We start from the raw sequence: 21,302 nt of genomic DNA on the forward strand, positions 1-21,302 counted from the left end.
AACGGTAAAACTCAACTTATTAACTCGGGGGGAGTTGGAGAATGAGCCTATCTCCAAACAAAGTGGATTGTTCCTTTAAATGGACCATTTTACCTGAAAGCTCAATTTGCCTGATATCACCCTAAAGGACTTGAAAACGTTAAATATAATTTTTTAAAGCACGATTTTTTTTTAATAAAAAATCTTTGAATATTCACATAACGTTATTTATTATAGAGAAATCAACAATAAGTAAAGTTAAATGAGTTGGAGCCCATAATGTTTGGAAGGGCCCATACAATTTATAGCATATGGGCCCTGGGCTGACTTGCTAGCCACTGTTCGAACCTTAGCCTAATTTAGGTGTAAATCTTTAGCCTAATTTAGGTTTAAAATTTAGGTTGCAGTGGAAATGATGCCATAACTGAGAGACATTGTAAAACGTCTAATAATTCTACTTTTTTCATATTTCAAAACTGAAACTCTGAGCGGAGATTAAAGATTCAGTACAAAACTAAAGTTAGACATACTGAAAACCTATTCACGAAAACCTGCACTTGAAGTCTGTAAACCAACTTGTTTAAAACGAAAACGTACCACTTCGAGAAGACTCAGAGTCCCATGGTTCCTGAGTGAGGAAGTTCTGTCGAAAGCGCGTGTCCAATGAGAGACAGAGCGCGCGAGCTCAGGAGCGCGTGCTGGAGAGCGAGCTGTCAATTACTGTTACACGAGACTGACAGACACACATCAATATACGCTCTCTTGATACTACAACCTGTGGACGACGGGCTTTTCTAAAATGGGTAAGCCATTATATTACTATGAATTGAGCGATAACTTTGTGATGCGTAAAACTAACATGCCTTCGCTGTCAAATAACGCTTTATATTAATGCTTTGAGTTTTTAAACAAGTCGAGTCTGTGTGAAATATTTTTCTTGACACTGAAAGTTTTCTTTGAAAACAAATGTAAAGAGCCCATTTTGATTTAAGATATAAATATTAGCTATAAATACTGTGATATCAGTAAATAAAGTGATGTTAGCACTTTTTACATTTTTGAAAGTTTTGAAAGTAACCATTTCTGAGTTATTAGTATTTCTTATCTCACTAGTCATAATTTTGGTTTTACTTGTTGTATATAATGAATAGTCAGAATAGCTATTGTATAATTCATACTAAGAAATCTTACTAAAAAAATAAAGGGATTACACTTATAATTAGGTATTGGAAGGAATTAATGTTAAGTGGCTTACCATAATAGCCATTGCTGTCATTTTTAGTAATTTGAGTGACAGTAATTAGGACTAGATATGAGTAACCATAACAGGTTTAGCTCTTTGAGGAAGTGGTTTAGAGAAATAGCAACACATTGCTGTTGAAGCGTAAAACCCCTCATCTGATACACTAACAGCAAACTGATGTGAATAGGCCAGATAAGCTTATTGACCGAACATCCCAAGACATTTCTGTTTAGGAAGCGTTATCAAATATCGTTGCTGATAACTTTCATTCCTTTGATGTACAAGTTTGTTTTGTGACATTATGACGCTATCGCAGGGTTGCATTGTGATGTTATCAGACATTAGGGCTTTATTTCTGAGACAGTCCAGGATATGACAAATTCGTGGTTTGAAAAGATCTTCTGATGTTTGCAGTGATGCTCAGTTGAAGAATACAATTGGGTTTATGTCCTCTAATCCCATCTGTCCCGTCCGGGGAAAAAAATAACACGGCAGCCAGAAACAATGCAGAAGTTGCTATCGCACCAGTGATAATATCAGTCGAACTTGTCACAATCTTTCTGCACTGTGGCTCAGAAGGGGAAGTAAAATAACAGAAGCCTGTTGAGTGCCCTGGCACAGGAAACGTCTGATCTCGAAAGCGAAGCGCTGCTGGATGTTACAGACTGAGATATGAGTGTAGAGAGCGGTGAGGAGGCTATGAGAAAGGGAAGTGGAGACTTTGAGGTAGAGGCTACCCAGAGCGAACCTATAATTCAGTGCTTGTGTGGTTTGTAAATAAGATGCTGTCAGGTGCCTGATGGTTACATTGTGCTGGTTCTATTCACACCAAATGCCTGAACAGTAGATGTCTTGATATGCTCGCCCAAGTGCGATTTTTGACCTGAAATTTGGCCACCGAAAGTTCAGTGTGATGGTAGTGTCCTCCCCTGCACCTTCTACAGAAATACAAAGCTTATAGAAATGCAATCACTGCACATTCAGGTCCACAATCCAGTTCATTAAAAACAAACAGCAGTGCTGAATTGGCTGAGCCAATGTATGAATGATAAAAGCTCATGAGATTAGTGAGTTTATACCAGATATAGATTTTATTATAATCAGAGGATGTATTAGAGTGTCAATTTTGTTAGACAGCTCACAAATGTTTATTTTTACATTCGAGCAGAGTATCACATAGCTGTGGTTTATGCATACAGACAGGAAGTAGTGTTGTAATCATGTGGTTTCATATTAGAATGTTCTCTCTCTTTCTTTCTTTCTTTCTTTCATACACACCCAGTTAATTCAATACTTGATTCAAAACTTCAGTTTATAAAGCAGATCTTGGGTAAACAGAGAGCGTTGCTTTGCTCATGCTAAATTAGCTGCCGATTTTGATATTTAATGTCATTGGGATTCCCAAAATGACTGGGGCGATATTCTTTCAAAGGGTACTAATATTTTCACTTTGGGTACAAATGTGCACTTTTAATGCAATATTATATACCTCTAATATATACAATAAGGTAAAGTGACAGTTTAACCAAAAATATAAGTTCTGTCATCATTTATTGGGCCTCTTGTTTTTCCACACCTGTTTGACTTTCTTTATTCTGTTGAATGCTAAAACAAGACATTTTGAGTTCTGTGGTGTTATTGTTAACTAAAACACAAATAAATATAGATTTTGGGTAATTGATATAAAGCTGAAATACAATCAAACATTTACTTGAAAGCTAGAATTGTTGTATTGTTATCTCATTTTGTCATGAGCCAAAGAACTGAAATTGCTAAAACTGAAATAAAAATTCTGTGTATCTATATGGAGAACCCTAAGAACTAAAAGAAGTGACAAAAACACAACAAAATGGCTAAAAAAAATCAAAACACTGTCACTGGGATGATACCCTTTCAAAAGGTACTAATATTTTCACTTTAGGTACAAACATGTACTTTTAATGCACTATTATGTACCTCTCTAAGGTACTAATATGTGCCATTTAGGGTAAATAAGATACAAAGATGTACCTTTTAGCTTGTGTAGGTATTGACAGTGTTGAGGGATGTTTATGTTGATAAAACTCATAACTCAAAAAATCATAATTTATCCACCCTCTTGTTTTTCCAAACCTGTCTGATATTTTGTCTTAGGTTGAATGCTAAAAAGACATTTTAAGTTCTGTGGTGTTATTGTTAACTAAAATGCAAACAATTATAGATTTTCGGTACTTGATATAAAGCTGAAAATACAATAAAATGTAAATATTAGATGGAAAATATAAACTTGAAATCTAGAATTGTTGTCACATTGTGGCTAAAATGAGACAAGACAAGACGTATTTCTTTTGACTAAGAACTAATATAAGTGACAAAAACATAACAAAAACCCTCAAAAACTGTCCCTAGGGTAATACCCTTTTTAAAATGTACTAATATTTTCACTTTAGGTACAAATATTTACTTTTAATGCACTATTATATACCTCTAAAGTACTAATATGTACCATTTAGGGTAAATAAGGTACAAAGATGTACCTTTTAGCTTTTGTAGGTATTGACAGAGTTGTAACTTTATTTCCTAAGCGTGTAGAGGCAAGGGATGTTTATGTAGATTTAATAAGTGTCAATACTGTTGTTAAAGGGACAGTTTAACTAAAAATGGAAATTCTGTCATCATTTATTTGCCTTCTTTTTTCTTTTCCAAACCGGTTTGATTTTCTTTCTTCTTTTGAATGCTAAAACAAGACATTTTGAGTTATGTGGTGTTATTGCCAACAAAAACTCAAACAATTATAGATTGTCAGAATTTGATATAAAGCTGAAATACTATAATATATAAATATTAGATAAAAAAACGTAAATTAAAAAAACTTGAAATCTAGAAATGTTGTCTTGGCAGTACTGAAATTACTAAATTACTATTCTGAAATAAAATAAAAAAAAATCAAATATCTATATAGAAAACTAATACAGTCAAACCAAAACTTATTTAGATATAATTTTAGATATTTTTTTACTAGTGGGTGTAGGACACTGTAGTTCATTTATGTAAATGAGGATAGCAAAATAAAGTAAAATGTGACATATTATACCCAAAAATTCTTTATACAGTGGACTACCAATAAAATTGATACTAATTTTGGACCAAAAAAATATTTAGACACTTTGACCTGACCATGAAAAAAAAAGGGAAAAAATCCTGAAAACTAATAAAAGTGAAAAAGCATGTAGCAAAATTGTTCAAACTTAAACTAAAAAATAAAAGCAAAACTGAAAATATAAAAATTAAACCTTTACAAAATACTTTAATAGTGTATAGTTAAACTTAATACTAAAATAACATTGAGGAATGGTTCAGCAGTTTTTACCAATACAATAAGTCAGCACAGCCCAAAACAACATTGGTTTTCATTTAATTTTCATTGTGTGTTTAGAACGAAATCAGGGTGAATAAATGATGACAGAATTTGCATAACAATTTCTATAAACTCTCTTATAAGTAATACTGTATTAACCCAATTGTTTTCCGAAGCATGTTGGAAATTCAAGTTCAAGTTTCTCTGGAAAAGTCAGCATTAATAAAAAGTTTTTAGATATCCTATTTAGATATCTGCTTCAACATCGACCACTGAAAAACTCAATTGGCTGAGCACCAGTAGACAGTTTCTTTTGATGTATATACATGTTTACACCTTCATTTGTGTGTAACTAGTACGCTGTTGTGGCTTTGTTGTAGTGTTGGACCCTCGAGGAGAGGTCGATGTTGGAGAAGGCGAACTAGAAGACTCTGAAAAGAAACAGCTGGAGCTGAGTTCACCAAACCAGGTTAGACAAAAAAAAAAAAATCACTCAATACTCATCCTCATGTCATTCCAAGCCTGTATTGTGTGGAAGTAGACATTGTTGAGAACACGTTTCATTAGTTCAGTTTACCAGAGGATATATCATATGATTTCAGTCATACTGACTATTTTTATGGTGGTCATTCTGTGGCAAAAGCTACGTAACACTTCTCAAAATTTCTGCTTTTGTGTTCCTCTGAAAAGGGTTTAAAGTGAACCAAGTACATGATGACAGAATTTGTATTATTTTGCGTGAACTGTCCTTTTAAGGCGAGACACTGCAGGTGTATAGGGTAAAAAATTAACTAATAGCTATCACCTTGCGTACCCAGTTGATTGATTGCATTGATAATTGCAAACATTTTTTGTATTACAAGTTTTCTAAAATCTTTTTAAATATGCAAATGAGACATTATTTAATCAAATATGTGCATACATTTCTAGTACAAAAATCTAAACACTGGACTTTTTTTTTGCCATATTAGAGTCAAATGTTTTTACAGATGGGATTTTGGGTATCTCATATTGTCACTCCATAATTCAGAAAAAAACAGACTTATTTTGGGGGGAATAAAATTAAATTTTTACCATTTTGGGGGAATAAAATGTTGTATAAAATCAAGCAAATTGCATATGAACATATCCCTCTGTAAAAACATTCAGAATATAGACAGCAATAAAAATGTAACGTTTGGTGTGTGTAAGTGTTACTGAAGTGGAGATTTTTGGCTCAGTGTAGGAGAAAAACTAATTTTGAGAAAACGGCCTTTAAAAATATGAATTGTAATTGAAATCTATTGACACAAATAGATAAAGTGCTATAAAAGAAACACTTAATAGTGTCTTTCGGGTGTTTTCTTTCCACTAGTCTGAAAAAACACTTTCTGAAACACCAAAAAGCCCAAAATCTCAAACTTGACAGGTGCATGAAAAAACAGTGTTTTTGCCTACAGTGTCTCCCCTTAAGGCATGATTATGGATCATCTCTCAAAACTGTAAACGTGAATTTGAATTTGTATGTAGTTTATGTAAATTTCACAACTGATTCTCCTAATGTGGCTGAAGTGCAAATTTAGCTTGTAAAAATAACATTTCACTTCCCCTTTCGATCTAATGACTGTTGCCAAATTGATTTCTGGTATTATTGCAGTATTTCGGTTACGGAGAATGCTGATGTCAGTAACAGTAGTTAGTCACATGAGACATGACAAGCGTTACCCTTGTGGTTAGATAGTCCATTAGACTTTCATTTTGCAAGAAAAAACTTTTTGTTCTCTGATGTGTGCTGAAAAAAATCCGTATTCCAGTATATTTACATGCATTGACTCAACAGCCTCTGGTCTCATTTATTTCGGTTACAGTTTTCGTTTCTTCATTTCGGCAGTGCGTCAGAATAACAAGTGAATGAGTGAGTTTTGAGTGTCGCATTGGTGAAACAGTCATTTCTTTATGATACGCATATAAACAATCACAGATGGCTTTTTTCTCTCACACTTCTGGTAATTGAAAACAGCGTTTGTATGCTAGTGCAAAGATGCATCATATTTCCAGGGTGGCGTCAGAAGTTGAAAGCAATGTGGTTTTGGTGGCGAGCGCTGGCCATGCCACTGCGTCTTCATCAGCATGTATAAACTCTCAGTTTGAGAGTGTTATTGACACGTCCGCTGCAGACGAACCCACGCACTTTTCCGAAATTTGAATGAGGTGGAAATTTGAGAGCTGCAGAAAGTCTCTCACACTGGGGTCTGTGCTACTTTTAGCCGCAGTTCGAGAGGGACGGGGGCACTGTTCTCAACACATAAAAAGCCCTTCCTGTTTGAAACTCAAAGGTAGCGTTTAAGAGCTAAGCTCTTCCCTATTGTGGTCTTGATATGACTGTATTAAATTATACGAGTATTCTTTTGTTTTTGTCACATATCAAGTGGCCTAGGAAAGCATGCTTCAAGCATTTTACTATGCTTAACATCTCTTCTTTGATTCAATTTCATTCGACAATGCACGAAATGGCTGTGTGATACCATTCCAAACCGATTTCTGAAAAAATACCACCTTCGTTTTTCTCAAAAACTGATTTTTCTTGATTAACAGATATTCAAATATTTATTCCAAGAACTAGTGCTAACAATCTATTCCTCAAAGCTGCTTATCAGTGTTGTCAATATAACAGGAAGTGTTTGGGTAGATGGCAATCAGATAAAACCGTAAATGAAATTTCAGTGAAGATGACTCAATTCAGGACAGAATGGAGCTCAGCACCACCCATAGAGCTGAAGACGTGATATTTTTTCTCTGTTGTATTTACGCTTGAGGCGAGGGAAAGAATGAATCAGAGTCTTTGAGATTGCCCCAGCTTTTGGGCCTACATGTGTGATATTATTCCCTTCAGAGGAGAGAGATATAAACTCAGGCCTGAACGTTTACTCATTTCAGTACAGTGAAAAAGGGCCTTCTTATCTTCTATATTACTCAGAGGCTAGAATAAAGTTCTATATGCACAATATTAGTCATTGTAGAGGCCTTATTCTGGGAAGAAGTTACCCTCTCTGAGGAACTCTATTCAGTGTGAAACTGAACATTGCTTTGGCAGCAAACGGCTGAGATCAACCACCAAAGTCATCAAATGGAAATCCAAAGCTTTCTGTGCGTAGTCACTGGGGAATTTCTCTTTGCGAGCTGTTACAAATTGTTTTTGTCTTTTTACCTTTTTGGCGGGCGAATGTGATTTAACCAAACGGTGTTTCCAACAAATTGTTTCCACAAACAATTAAGCCTGCTACAAAACCTGCTGAAACCAGTCTAAGCTTAGCTGAGAAGTCCCGAAACCAAGCAAACAGACCAAGTCACCTACACTACTTTATGCTAGGGGCATTTCCTCTGAGGAGGCAAGGGAGACAGTGTCTTCTCAAAATATTGGATGAGAAAAAAAAATTCATAAAAATAAAACAATGCCCAAAAACAACATTCGTCACTATTTAGTGAGTGATCAGCTTGGTGAAATTTATAGTAAATCTCTGTCTGTAAGCAATATTTATCTGAAAAATTAAAAAATAGTTAAAAGTGAACTATAACAAAGAATAGCTGACAAGTTCATAAATAAAATATACAGTGCCTTGTGAAAGTATTCATACCCCTTCATTTTTTTTCACATTTTGTTATGTTGCTGCCTTATGTTAAACTACTGTAAATTACTTTCTCCCACATCAATCTACACTCCCTACTCCATAATGGCAAAGCAAAAAATAGGTTTTTGACAAATTTATTGAAAATAAAAAACTGAAAAGATCCCGTTGCATAAGTATTCATACCCTTTTCTGACTTTTCTCGAAATTTAGCTCAGGAGCATTCATATTGCTTCTAGATGTTACTACACTTCGAGTGGAGTTAAACTGTGGCAAATTCATTTGAATGAGTATGATTTAGAAAGGCACACACCTCTCAGAAAAGGTCTAACAGCTGAAAATGCATATCAGAGCAAAAACCAAGTCCTGAGGTCAAGATAACTGCCTGTAGAGCTCAGTGACAGACTTGCGTTAAGGCAATGATCTAGAGAAGAGTTCAGAAAAAAAATCTGCTGCATTGAAGGTTCACAGAAGCATTATCCATAATGGAAGATGATTAGAACAACAAGGACTCTAGAAAATGTCTGCCAGCCCCCATCCAAGCTGACAGAGCTTGAGAGGTGAAAAGGTGAGGCAAAGAATGGCAGATAATTGCCAAATGCAGATGTGCAAAGCTTGTCACATCAGACCCAAAAAGACTTGAGGCTGTAAAGGTGCTTCAGCTATGTACTGCGTTAAGGGTATGAATACTTATGCAATGTACTTATTTCAGTGTTTTATTTTTAATACATTTGTAAAATGTGCAAATCTGGTTTTTGCTTTGTCATTATTATGGTGTATGGAGTGTAGATTGATGTGGGGAAAACTAATTTAAAGCAGTTTAACATAATGCTGCAACAAAACAAAATGTGAAAAAATGAAGGGGTATGAATACTTTTGCAAGGCACTGTATTGTTTAAATCATTACTGTCTTCTGGAGAAAAAAATGTAAAATGCTTAAAAACACTAACTTGATGAGATTCATACTTGTCTTTAATAAACTGAATATTGATTACATTGTTAACGTAAAAATATATAAAAATATATTTTTTCTCTTTTTTCCGATAGTGTAAGTAATGTTTAACCAGGTGATTATATAATTGGAGATACATTTGGCGTTTCATAAAGTTAAGAAAAAAATTATAATTTACAGTATCTTATTGAAAACACATTTAATTTGAGTAACTCAGTGTTTGCCAAATACAAGTTACTACATGGTAGTTTTTCAACTCTGTTATGGACAAATTAGGCAGTATGTAGAAATAACAATGAATCATAACAGGAAAAATCTGTCTTGTTTTATTAGACAAATAGTCCTTAAACCTGAGATAATATTTCACCCATGCATTCCCTAAAAATAAAAAAAAGACCTATGTCTTCACAGAAACGTCCACTTGGAGCAGTTTTTTATCTGAAAATGTATATACAATATCCAGTAAAAAAGAAACAATCGCTGAAACATTATAAGGGTGCAAAACTGCATCAGTAATGTTTAAGATATTTTTTTGGAGTATATAGTTCATAAACAGAGTTGACGCTTTAGTTAACAGAATTGTAAAGTAACATAGTTGACAGAATTGTCCGGTGGACCTTCAACTCTGTTACCACATTATCAGCATTGTCACTTGACCTTGGTAACAGAGTTTGACAGTAACAGAATTGACTATTTTATTTATCTTTTGCCTTAAAAGTCTACTTGCTAGCATAAATGCTAAGAGCACATGGCACTAATTAAATCATGATTAAAAGATTTTAAAAAAAGTTTTCCCTTTGATATTGTGTTTGATATTGTGTTTTAACACTTTATAAAATAACTCTTGGTGTAACTTTTTAGATTCAAATATTTTCTCAGAGCGAGCACATAGACTTTTCAGTGCTTCAGATTATATCAGTAAGGGAAAGTGACATAATTTTCTGTATCTTACATAGTTGTGGGAGATATTTCCACTAATTTGAAGGCAAAGTATGGTACAGTAACAGAGTTGATGCAAGATTTACGGACACACGTTTTCATAAGAAAAAGTTGTAGAATTAAGTAAATCATTGCTTTTATAAATAAAATGAATGAAATATTGACAAAAGAAAAGTACAATAAAATTGATTACACAATGATACATGATTGAAAAAATGCACTAATGCGAAAAGAAATCATGATTTTCAGCTATTTAAGACATGTTCTGCAGTAATATTATATTGTTATGGACTGTGGACAATGAGTAACACATTATTAAAATAATATAACCATTCGAAGAAACCAGAAGAAATAATGACTTCGGACACCAAATGTAGGCTACTTCTAATTATAAAATCACCCAACCAAGAAAATGTGACAAGGACATTCATTTACATTTGATTACAAAACAAGGGCCACTTTATTCCAGTGACCCTTTAAACCGCCAGTTGGCCAAACATACATCAAGTCACAATGTATACTAGCTGTCCATAAGCAGTTTTTGTCCTACTTTGCTTACATTAACTTGTTTTCTAGGGTTTACCAACATTTCTAGCCCCCTTCCTATATAAGTCATGTGTGTTGTTTCTGAGTGGGCAATCCTGTGATGGCTGGTGTTCATTTCTGCAAGCCTTCACTCTTTCATTTCTCACTTGCGGCCTGTCTGCAGCACTGTGGGTCATTGTCCTGTTTGCTTGCGAGCTAGTTTGCTAGCAGTTCCACTTTGGCCCGATCAGCTTATAGCATTTTGCCACTCAGGGTGAATATGCTGTTTTTCGCTAGATAACGTTCACTTACTTCCTTCTTTCAACAGGGCTTCTTCCTTCCTTGCTATGCAAGAACGTCTACAAGGTGCTGATTGTCTATGCTTACTTGTTATTTGCAACGTTTGCTGAAACGAGCGCATTAGTGTGTAATTTATTCTGAACTGTGTGTGCTAAAAAAAATTGACGATAACGCAAATCATGACAAAAAGGTGTTTCTAAGATATCAGACCTACGCATTTCAAATTTCAGATGATTACACTGCAAAAAATGCTTTTCTTACTTAGATTTTTTGTCTTGTTTCCAGCCAAAATATCAAAAAATTCTTGAATCAGGGAGGATTTTCTAGACAAGTAAAAATTATTTTCTTGTTTTTAGTAAAAAGTCAAAATTAAGTGAGGTTTTGCTTAAAATAAGCTAAATAATCTGCCAATGGGGTAAGAAAAAAAAATCTTATTTCAAGCAGACAGCTAGATTATTTTTCTTACCCCATTGGCAGATTATTTTGCTTGTCTAAAGCAAAAATTCACTTAATTTTGACTTGTTTTTACTAAAAACAAGACAACATTTTTTACTTGTCTAGAAAATCCTTCCTAATTCAAGACTTTTTAGGTATTTTGGCTGGAAACAAGACAAAAAATCTTAAGTACGAAAAGCATTTTTTGCAGTGTAAACAGGCAAAAATCTATAAAAGTACACTGAAGGAGGGATCCAAGCCATTTTATAAACTTAAAATAGCCGGTAGGAAGCGCTGATTATGTAGTAATCTATATTAAGTAATCAGATTTCAAAAATTAAGGACTTGTAATTAGGTTATATTAAACTCTAAAGTGCTCATAATCAGATTACAGTTACTTTTTCATAGATTACATGAGTACATATAGTTTGCATAATGACAGTAAATGCCCATAATTTCCTCTTTTAAATTTTTCTTTTGAAAATCCTACAGCTTATATACAGTTGAAGTCAAAAGTTTACATACCATTGTTTGACCAAAATAAGGGGGATCATACAAAATGAATGTTTTTTTTTTTTTGTTTAATGTTGACCTGAATTAGATATTTCACATAAAAGATGTTCACATAGTCCACAAGAGAAAATAATAGTTGAATTTATAAAAATGACCCTGTTCACTTGACTTTTAATACTGTGTTGTTACCTGAATGATCCACAGCTGTTTTTTTTTTGTTTTTTTGTTGAGTGATAGTTGTTCATGAGTCCCTTGTTTGTCCTGAACAGTTTAACTGTCTGCTGTTCTTCAGAAAAATCCTTCAGGTCCCACAAATTCTGTTTTTTCAGCATTTTTGTGTATTTGAACCCTTTTCTAAAAATAGACTGTATGATTTTGAGATCTATCTTTTCACACTGAGGACAACTGAGGGACTCATATGCAACTATTACAGAAGGTTCAAACACTCACTGATTCTTCAGAAGGAAACACGATGCATTAAGAGCCAGGGGGTGAAAACTTTTGAACAGAATAAAGATGTACATTTTTCTTATCTTGTCTAAATATCATATTTTTTCATTTAGTACTGCCCTTCAGAAGTTACAGAAGATACTTACATGTTTCCCAGAAGACAAAATAAGTTACATTTTTGGCTTTTAACGCATCGTGTTTCCTTCTGGAGCATCAGTGAGCGTTTGAACCTACTGTAATAGTTGCATATGAGTCCCTCAGTTGTCCTCAGTGTGAAAAGATGGATCTCAAAATCATACAGTCATTGATGGAAGTAGTTCAAATACACAAAAATGTTGAAAAACCAAAGAATTTGTGGGACCTGAAGGATTTTTCTGAAGAACAGCAGGCAGTTTAACTGTTCAAGACAAACAAGGAACTCATGAACAACTATCACTAAACAAAAAAACACAGCTGTGGATCATTCAAGTAAAAAACACTGTATTAAGAATCAAGTGTGTGTAAACTTTTGAACAGGGTCATATTTATAAATGAAGTACACTTTTTAAAGTACACTTAATTAGCCTTTTTTAATTAATATCGCAGTGTCTGCAAGTACAGTTTAATATACTTTAAAGATACAAAAACATTCACATGCAGTACACTAAAGCACACTTCTTTTTCACGTCGGCTGATAGTGAGATTTCTGTGGTCCGTAGCGTGAGCCGTGTGTGTGTGTGGTCCATAAAGATAACTATATTAGTGCCCACAATAATGCATGATAAAATGTTGTTTATTCTAAGCGTGTGCCGCAGTTTTGTCATCAGCTGGAAAAAAAATCATCAACGTTGTCTTTCCTCTGGATCGTTATTGTTATAATTGCGGTGTGAACTTTTAAAACTATTAAAGCCCTTTATTCTGGAGTTCAGCATCTTCCACAAGGCCTTTGATTAAAGTGTGCGAAAGTGTGAAGTGAGGAACATATCTCATAATCCCACTTCGCTTTTTTAGTATCATACAGATAAGGAAGGCTACATTCATGCTCTTGCGTTCAGCTGAAAAATCACAAGATTTGTGGACAGCCGTCTCCCGCCCTCTTGCAGTAACTGCAAAGTTTCTCATGTTTGCACCACTTGTGTCTTTATCACAGCGTGGAGTACAGCACTAGTGCAGCTTTCCTTTGTGAAAACCCCACCAGTGGTTCGGTTTCCCTTCAAACAGGATGTCTGGTTACTTATTGAAAGTGGTGGTGAAAGCCAAAGCTGTTGTGTTTTCAGTCTCACACTCTGAATATGACTGGTCTCGGAACGGAGTTGCATGAACACCTATATCACCTGCGATTTTGCATGAGGCTTTGACTAAATGAATCAGTGAGAAGATTTATCAGCCTATTTGTGTGAAAGTGAAATTCGAAGGTTGTTCGAAGCACAGTTACGCTGCTTCCTGTAAACGACACAAACTCACCCACATGCATTCATATATTGCCTATATCGCGTACAGTGCACATTCATACTGTAGATTTATTGCTTATCCAACTGTTATGTTGGGAATTTCTGGTTATACATTTGTTTATTTTGCATTGTGACCATTTCATTACCCCTCTTTTTTATCTGTATCTGGAAGTTTTAACTTTTTTGTAAGTGCCATTATTCTTAATGGTGACTTTTTAAATTCTTATTACATAAAAACAAATATTTGTAGTTAAATTTTACAAGAAATACTACCATAATCTAAACTGATTATTATTATTTAAATGAAAATAATACATTTTTTTTTATCACGGTGTAATAGTACAGTTCTTTTTTCAAGTAAAAGCACAACTTTGGACAACTATACTAATTTTCTGTCTAATTGTTTCCATTTTTTTTTTCAATAGACCACCAGGGAGATGGAGAACATAGTGTCCACCAATAGCAGCGAGGAAGGTTCCCGAACCGAACAATCTGAGAGTGAGGAGAGGACCTTTGTGACCAATCTCTACTGTTTCATGAAGGATAGAGGCACGCCTATAGAGAGAATTCCACATCTTGGCTTTAAACAGAGTGAGTCTGAATACTGTTGCATGTAATATCACATTTAAATCAGTGGTTTTCAGATGGTTTTGCTTCGAGATGTCGATTTCACATTGAACATCATGTGGCGACCCAACACAAAAACCTCAAATACTCTCAAAATCATGCAAATGTATTGTAATTCAATAAATGTAATATGCAACGTTTTAGTTTAAAGCTCTTCGCAGCCATAATGCACTTCACCAAAACACACTGTGGCCACAAACCAAGTGAAACCCGTGTTTAGTGTTGTCTCAGGCTCATGTTTTGTTTTCCTTCTATAGTTTTGTTCATGGTTTTTGAGCATGAGGGCATATTACACAACATGTCCGTGTTGGAATCTGTCTTTTTATAAGAGAAAGATCAGATGCAAAGTTAAAGGTTTTCCTCTTTCCTTTCCCCTGCATTTTATTACTTACATTTAGCATGATTTTTCATAACAGAACACAACTGCAATCAATGTTTGCACCCATTAAACCACTAATATTAAAAAAACAACAAGATGCTGACTAAATCGTGTACTATATTTACCACTTTCCAAGAATGTGGTACACTTTGGTGTGCCATGAGCCAGAAATCACACTATTTTTGTTGTGAGAACTGTTAAATAAACTGTTATGCAAAAAAATCTAAAATTAACTAATTAATGAAGCTATTATTCAATTAAATTCAATTATTTCTTAAACTCATATTTAATTATTGTATTAAAAAGCTATTTTCATGTAAGTTAATTAAATTATAATGGAACAGAAAGGCAATAAATCTAATTCCATTTGTGACCCTGGACCACAAAACCAGGTTACATTTTTTTTTTAATTCAGATTTATACATCATCTGAAAGCTGATGTATGGATGTTAGGATAGGACAAGATTTGGTCAAGATACAACTAATTGAAAATTTGGAATCTGAGGATGTAAAATATTGAGAAAACCGTCTTAAAGTTGGCCAGATGAAGTTCTTAGTGATGCATATTACTTATTAAAAATTAAGTTTTGATATATTTAAAGTAGAAAATTTACAAAATATTTTCATGGAACATGATCTTTACTTAATATCCTAATAATTGTTGGCTTAAAAGAAAAATAGATAATTTGGACCTCTACAATGTATTGTTGGCTATTGGCTTATGACTGGTTTTGTGATCCAGAGTCACATTTTGTCCATTTTTACAAATGTTGTTGTGTAAAACATTGAAAGAATGGTAATTAATGACTACAAACCAACATCTGCTACCAAACTAGGTAGCCTAGTTTGCTAAATTTGCAACAATGTTAACATTTCTGGCATTGTTTGTTTTTTTAAACTGTATTTCAAAATGTCCCAGTATGTACGTATTTACTTCATATAAAATAAATAGACTTCCTGGAGATGAAGAACACCTCATTTCACTCAAGCCCAGTTTTGATGAGAAATGCCATCTACATCTCATAACTTGATTTTTACGATTGTGTATTTGATACAATCATGTCTCTGTCTTTTTTACAGTCAACCTGTGGAAAATCTACAAAGCTGTGGAGACGCTTGGAGGATATGATGCAGTAAGTATCCTCACGCAACTTTGAGCAAAACAAACCTCCAGACAGACCTTTCACAACCTGGTGTTGGTCTATCTCCCCCATCTCTCATTCACACCCCTGATAGCATTATCTTGTCGATATATTGTGCAAGTATGCCAACTGCCCAAGGCTTCCGCAACTTATAAGGAAGTTGAGAAGCAGGTCATGCACTTGCCACTTGCTCTTGCACAGTGGAAACTATGATGGCTTTAGGCCACATCATACATACAACAGTGACCGTTATGACCACAATGAGAACGGGGGTCCATCTTCCCCCTAGCTCTTTCTGCCCAAACCCGTTGCTTCAAAGCTTTGTTCTCTCACACTTAAAGTTTCCACTCACTTCAAGGTGCTAAAGTGTTTGTCTTTTTAATGAGTGTGCGTGTGGTCAGTAAAACCGATGTTTGACAAAACAATGTCTGTCTGTCTGTATATAATTTTAGTCTTGGTCAAAGAGGGTCTTATGCATGTGTGTGAATTGGGTCTGGGAGTGGAAAGTCTGACCTTATACTCTGCAACGAGTCTTGCTAAAAAAATGCCATTATTGCATCAGTCAATTTTTTTTCCAGTCACACAACTAAACTGAACATGCTTGCTGTCACTAAACAAAAGTCAGAGGACTGACACCTGTAAATAAATAAAAGTACCTCTGTCATTAATTGATTTAGCAATGTGTCAGGCAGTAAAGGTGGTAGTACCATTTTAAAGGTGAAACCTTTATCAGCCTGTGAAAATAAATTTGGGGTATGCACTTAGACACATATGAGGCAACCTCTGAAACTAACTAGTGACTAATCATGAAGTTCCACTATGACAAGACCTGATCAGACTGATAATGGAGTGCATGCAATACACGCACTGTCAGTCCGAGAAAACAAAATGCAAGCATAGATGCTAATTTAGAAATGCACAATAAACTCCTTAAGGCACGGTCACATTAGTGTAACTCTGTGGGCAAAGATCTATTGTCCATTGTCAGTAGTGATGCCTGAAGCACCATTTACTCAAAGTCAGTTCCCAATTATACAGCTTTATATTGGTAAACAAGTTGAACAAACAAATTCGAAACAAAATTCACTTTGGGAACGCATCCCAAGTGGGAGAGAGAGAGACAGGGGACAGGATCGGGAAAGGTCCACAAGGCAGTATTCGAACTCGGGACACCCGAAGCACAGCTGCACCATATGTCAGCGGACTGCCCAAAAGGTTATCAGCACTCTTAGAACACCAAAATATATATATATATTTTTTGTCATAGGACAGATGAGATATGACAGAAAGCAATTGGGAGAGAGAGAGGGGGACGGGATCAGGAAAGGTCCACGTGGCAGGATTCGAATTTGGGACATCCGAAGCGCAATTGCGCCATATGTCGCCACGCTGTCCACAAGGCTATCGACACCAAAAGAACAACAAACAATTTTTTTTGCATTTATCATAATAGAACAGTTGAGATATGACAGAAAGCAAGTGGGAGAGAGAGAAGGGGATGGGATCAGGAAAGGTCCACGAGGAGGGATTCGAACTCGGGACACCCAAAGCGCAACCGTGCTCCCCTCAAAGCTACTGGTGTATTTGCATTTCTCGTGATGGGACAGTTGAGATATGACAGGAAGCAATTGGGAAAGAGGGGGGACAGGTCGGGAAAGGTCCACACGGTGGGATTCAAACTCGGAACACCTGAAGCTCAACTGCGGCATATGTCAGCATGCTGCCCACAAGGCTACCGTTGCCGACAGAACACCAAACAATTTTTTGGGTGTTTTTGCATTTTTTGTGATAGGACAGTTGAGATATGACAGGAAGCAAGTGGGAGAAAAATAGGGGGACAGCATTGGGAAAAGTCCACAAGGTAGTAATCAAACTCGGGACACCTGAAGCTCAACTGCGGCATATGTCTGCACGCTGCCCACAAGGCTATTGCTGCTGACAGAACTCCAAACTATTTTTTTTTTTTTTTGCATTTTTTGTAATAGGACAGTTGATATGACAGGAAGCAATTGGGAGAGAGAGAAGGATAGGATCAGGAAGGTCCACGAGGCGGGAATGATGTTTTATTAAAGATGTGGAGGAGCACGTTTAGATAATCAACTTAATTAGCACAACAGTATATACAACTTACCTCTGTCCCACAACAGTTTTCCAGCATCCCTCCTCTATCTCAACTCCTAACTATTCCTATCCCAATTCTTGTGAATTAGTCATTAACATCTGGGTTTGTAATTTAATCATTGCCAAAGAAGTAGCTATATACCAGGGGTGCCCAAACTCGGTCCTGGAGGGCCATTGTCCTGCAGAATTTAGCTCCAACTTGCATCAACCTACCTGCCTGGATGTTTCTAGCATGCCTAGTAAGAGCTTGATTAGCTGGTTCAGGTGTGTATTAACTGGGGTTGGAGCTAAACTGTGCAGGACACCGGCCCTCCAGGACCAAGATTGGGCACCCCTACTATATACAGTAGATAGTTAAGTTCTGTTTTCTTCTCTATGTATAATAATGTTGTGTTTGCTCACAGGTGACAGCACGGAGGCTATGGAAGAATGTGTACGACGAGCTGGGTGGTAGTCCAGGCAGTACAAGTGCAGCCACCTGCACACGCAGACACTACGAAAGGTAAACTCAATTGTAAACTGTACGAACCAGACAGAGTCGGATCAGTCAAACTCACATTGCCCACATGAACACCGCTCAGTTGAGGTTTCAAAGAATGCGCACTGACCACTAAGCCATGACTCCAACAGTAAAACTCTTTCTTTGTGCAGGTTGGTGTTGCCCTTTGAGCGTCAACTGAGAGGGGAGGAGGATAAACCACTACCACCCTCCAAACCTCGAAAACAGTACAAAAGAAGCCCTGAGATCAGGGGAAGTAAGCCAGAGGGAAAGAAGAAGAGGAAGATGGACAGAGAAGACTGCGAGGTGAGCAGGAAGAATATGCACTTGGATCAAAGAAACTCTTTGTCAAATGTACAGTTAGGGTTGGGCGATATGGCTGTGAGAACTTCAGCTTTTTGGTGGTATGTTTTCAAGTATTGATGCAAACAGATGGTTAAATTGATTCATTGAAATGGACCATTTGAATCGCCCATCCATTATTTAAACAGTTTGTCCTATGTAGTGATAGGAACATGCTTCAAGAGTTTGACAACCCTGGCCTAAATCAGGGGTCTACAAACTCAATCCTGGGGGGCTGGTGTCCTGCAGATTTTACCTCCATCTTGCCTTAACACACCTGCCTCGAAGCTTCTAGAATGCCTAGTAGAACCTTGATTAGCTGGTTCAGGTGTGTTTAATTAGGGTTAGAGCTAAGTTCTGCAGGACACCAGCCCTTCTAGACCGATTTTGGAGACCCCTGACCTAGCCCTACATATAATATTACATACAACAATATAAATCTAAATGATGTATAGTATATATCTCCAAATTTCCTATGTGTGGAAATGTATCTGTGTGCTCCTTGTCCTGAAGCATGTTCCTTTATTCTCAGGAAAAAATGGGATCGGATCATCACTGTGACAGAGGCATGTGTTCCCATCACAGTCCATGGTTGGCATCCTCCGATCGCTTAGACTCTGAGCAATCATCTGCGGTTTCTATCCACGGTCCTCACCATGGCACCTGCTCCAGAGAGATCCCTCTCCTTCATATTCCCACCTCGACTGAGGTGATCTCTCCTTTGGAGAAAAAGAAGCGTCTTGCACAGGCTAGTCTGAACATCCCCGCCTCTGGCGCTTTAGAGGATGGTGCAGAACTGGAGAGACCCTCTGTCATTCAGCTATCCCACTCTTCCCAATCTCCCATGTGTCCTTCCTCTACTCGCACCCGCCATTCTTCCGACGGCTCACCCCTTCCCGTCTCCTCTCCATCTGGCTCCTTGTCTCGTAGCCCCTCTCCTTACTCTGTCTCCTCTGAGGACTGCATAGCCGTGACGATCCAGAAGTCTCCTTCCAAAGAACCCGAAAGTAGGACACCTTCTCGATTGTCCACTCTCCCTACATCCAAGGCTGCTAGCACCGGAGTTTGTAAGCCTCTCGGATGTTACCCGGGAAGTAAAGATTTTGCCAACTATCACCGCTACCATTATAGGGATTACATGCAAGTTGGCCTGACCCATCCCGAAAAGACCCAGAGGAGTCTTTCGCCATGGATCTTGGATAAATCTGGGAACAGATTTGCATCCCACAGGCTGACTTCACCTGCATACACCAAACCCTACTGGGTCAATGACTCCAGCTTTTCCAAGGTCTTACCACGAGATCTCTGTAGACCTGTGTCACTACAGCCCACTTTTAAACCACACATGTCCTACCCCCAACACCTCCTAAAGAGGCCCACCATGGAAGAAGCCTACTTGAAGAAGATACCAATAGCCTCTCCACTTCGCATTATGGACAGGAAAGAGAAACCAAAGACAGGGTTGCCCAAGCCTATGCCTACCCAGCAGTTCCTATTCCACCCCCATACCGGTCTAACAATGCCCTACATGCCAACCTTAGAGAGACGGGCAGATATATCCGAACAGTTGAAGGCTTTTCAACCTATACTTCTTCCGCCTAATCTAATACCTCCTGCTCAGACCCACTCTATGCATTGCCCGCCAGTGGGCAACTCCTTTTCTGGGTCTTACGAGGCTGCTTTGCCCTCTTACCCTTACCAGTTACCGATCTGGCATCCACCCAATGGGTACAACATGGCAGGCCTGCAGCCATACTGAACTATTATGAAACAACTGGTCCTTACCATCTAGAGTTCTGTTATTATTCAGGTCTGTAGGTCAACGTGAAACCAAAATTGATGAGTTTACTTTGTCAAAACAGACTTTATTTACTATAAACTCTGATACTGAAGGATCAAGTTTCAGGATTAAGTAAAATGGGTTGCAAAGTGTTTCCTGTCGATTTTGAAGACTAATGCCAACTGAAAGACTGTTACATACAAGTTGGTATTCCGTGGCACTTGCAACTGGAAAGTTTTGGAATCAATTCCCAATACTGATCAAATGTAGCAGTGAATGCACTGTCAATCACTTTGGATGAAAGCCAAATGCTGTTAAAAATGTAAATGCTACATGTTGATATGTTCTGTGTATCTATATTTGTAAAAGAGAACAGCCGCCTTGTTGATACGGAATAAGCAAAAACAATCTTTTTAATGCAAATCTAATGAATACAAATTACTTTGTGGTACGATTCAGGGTCCAGCGTAACTAAATCATTTCCTGAGCTAGTCTGGCTCAAATGGAAAGAGGTTCATCAACATTTTTTTCTTTTTTTTAACATTTGTATTACAGTTTCAAGGCCCTTGACAAGATCAATGCATTTGACAATGCACCAACAATGTGAAAAATGTCTAATGTATGGACGTACGGAATGTAAAAAATATTTTTGTATAAAATAAATTTGTCAAGATCATTTCAGGCCTTCATGTGAATCAAACGCC

The 21,302-nt window shown here is 36.7% G+C and overlaps 1 protein-coding gene across 1 annotated transcript; it reads left to right on the forward strand.

Annotated features, from left to right (window-relative positions):
- Nucleotides 1-707: 707 nt before the first annotated feature.
- Nucleotides 708-21,274, forward strand: arid5a (AT-rich interactive domain 5A). The gene is made up of 7 exons (XM_073819001.1): nt 708-782; nt 4,940-5,028; nt 14,134-14,299; nt 15,795-15,847; nt 18,382-18,479; nt 18,629-18,782; nt 19,351-21,274. The coding sequence occupies exons 1-7, from the start codon at nt 779-781 to the stop codon at nt 20,575-20,577; spliced, it is 1,791 nt and encodes a 596-aa protein (XP_073675102.1). The 5' UTR covers nt 708-778; the 3' UTR covers nt 20,578-21,274.
- Nucleotides 21,275-21,302: the final 28 nt, after the last annotated feature.

This window comes from Garra rufa, chromosome 15 (genome assembly GCF_049309525.1).
Source record: "Garra rufa chromosome 15, GarRuf1.0, whole genome shotgun sequence".
Lineage (NCBI taxonomy): Eukaryota > Metazoa > Chordata > Actinopteri > Cypriniformes > Cyprinidae > Garra > Garra rufa.

What these genes read in the sequence shown, in the direction of transcription:
- arid5a (XM_073819001.1), top strand. An exon ending in AGCTGAGTTCACCAAACCAG is followed by an intron (nt 5,029 to 14,133) that starts GTTAGACAAAAA and finishes TTTTTTCAATAG; the next exon opens with ACCACCAGGGAGATGGAGAA. An exon ending in ACATCTTGGCTTTAAACAGA is followed by an intron (nt 14,300 to 15,794) that starts GTGAGTCTGAAT and finishes TCTTTTTTACAG; the next exon opens with TCAACCTGTGGAAAATCTAC.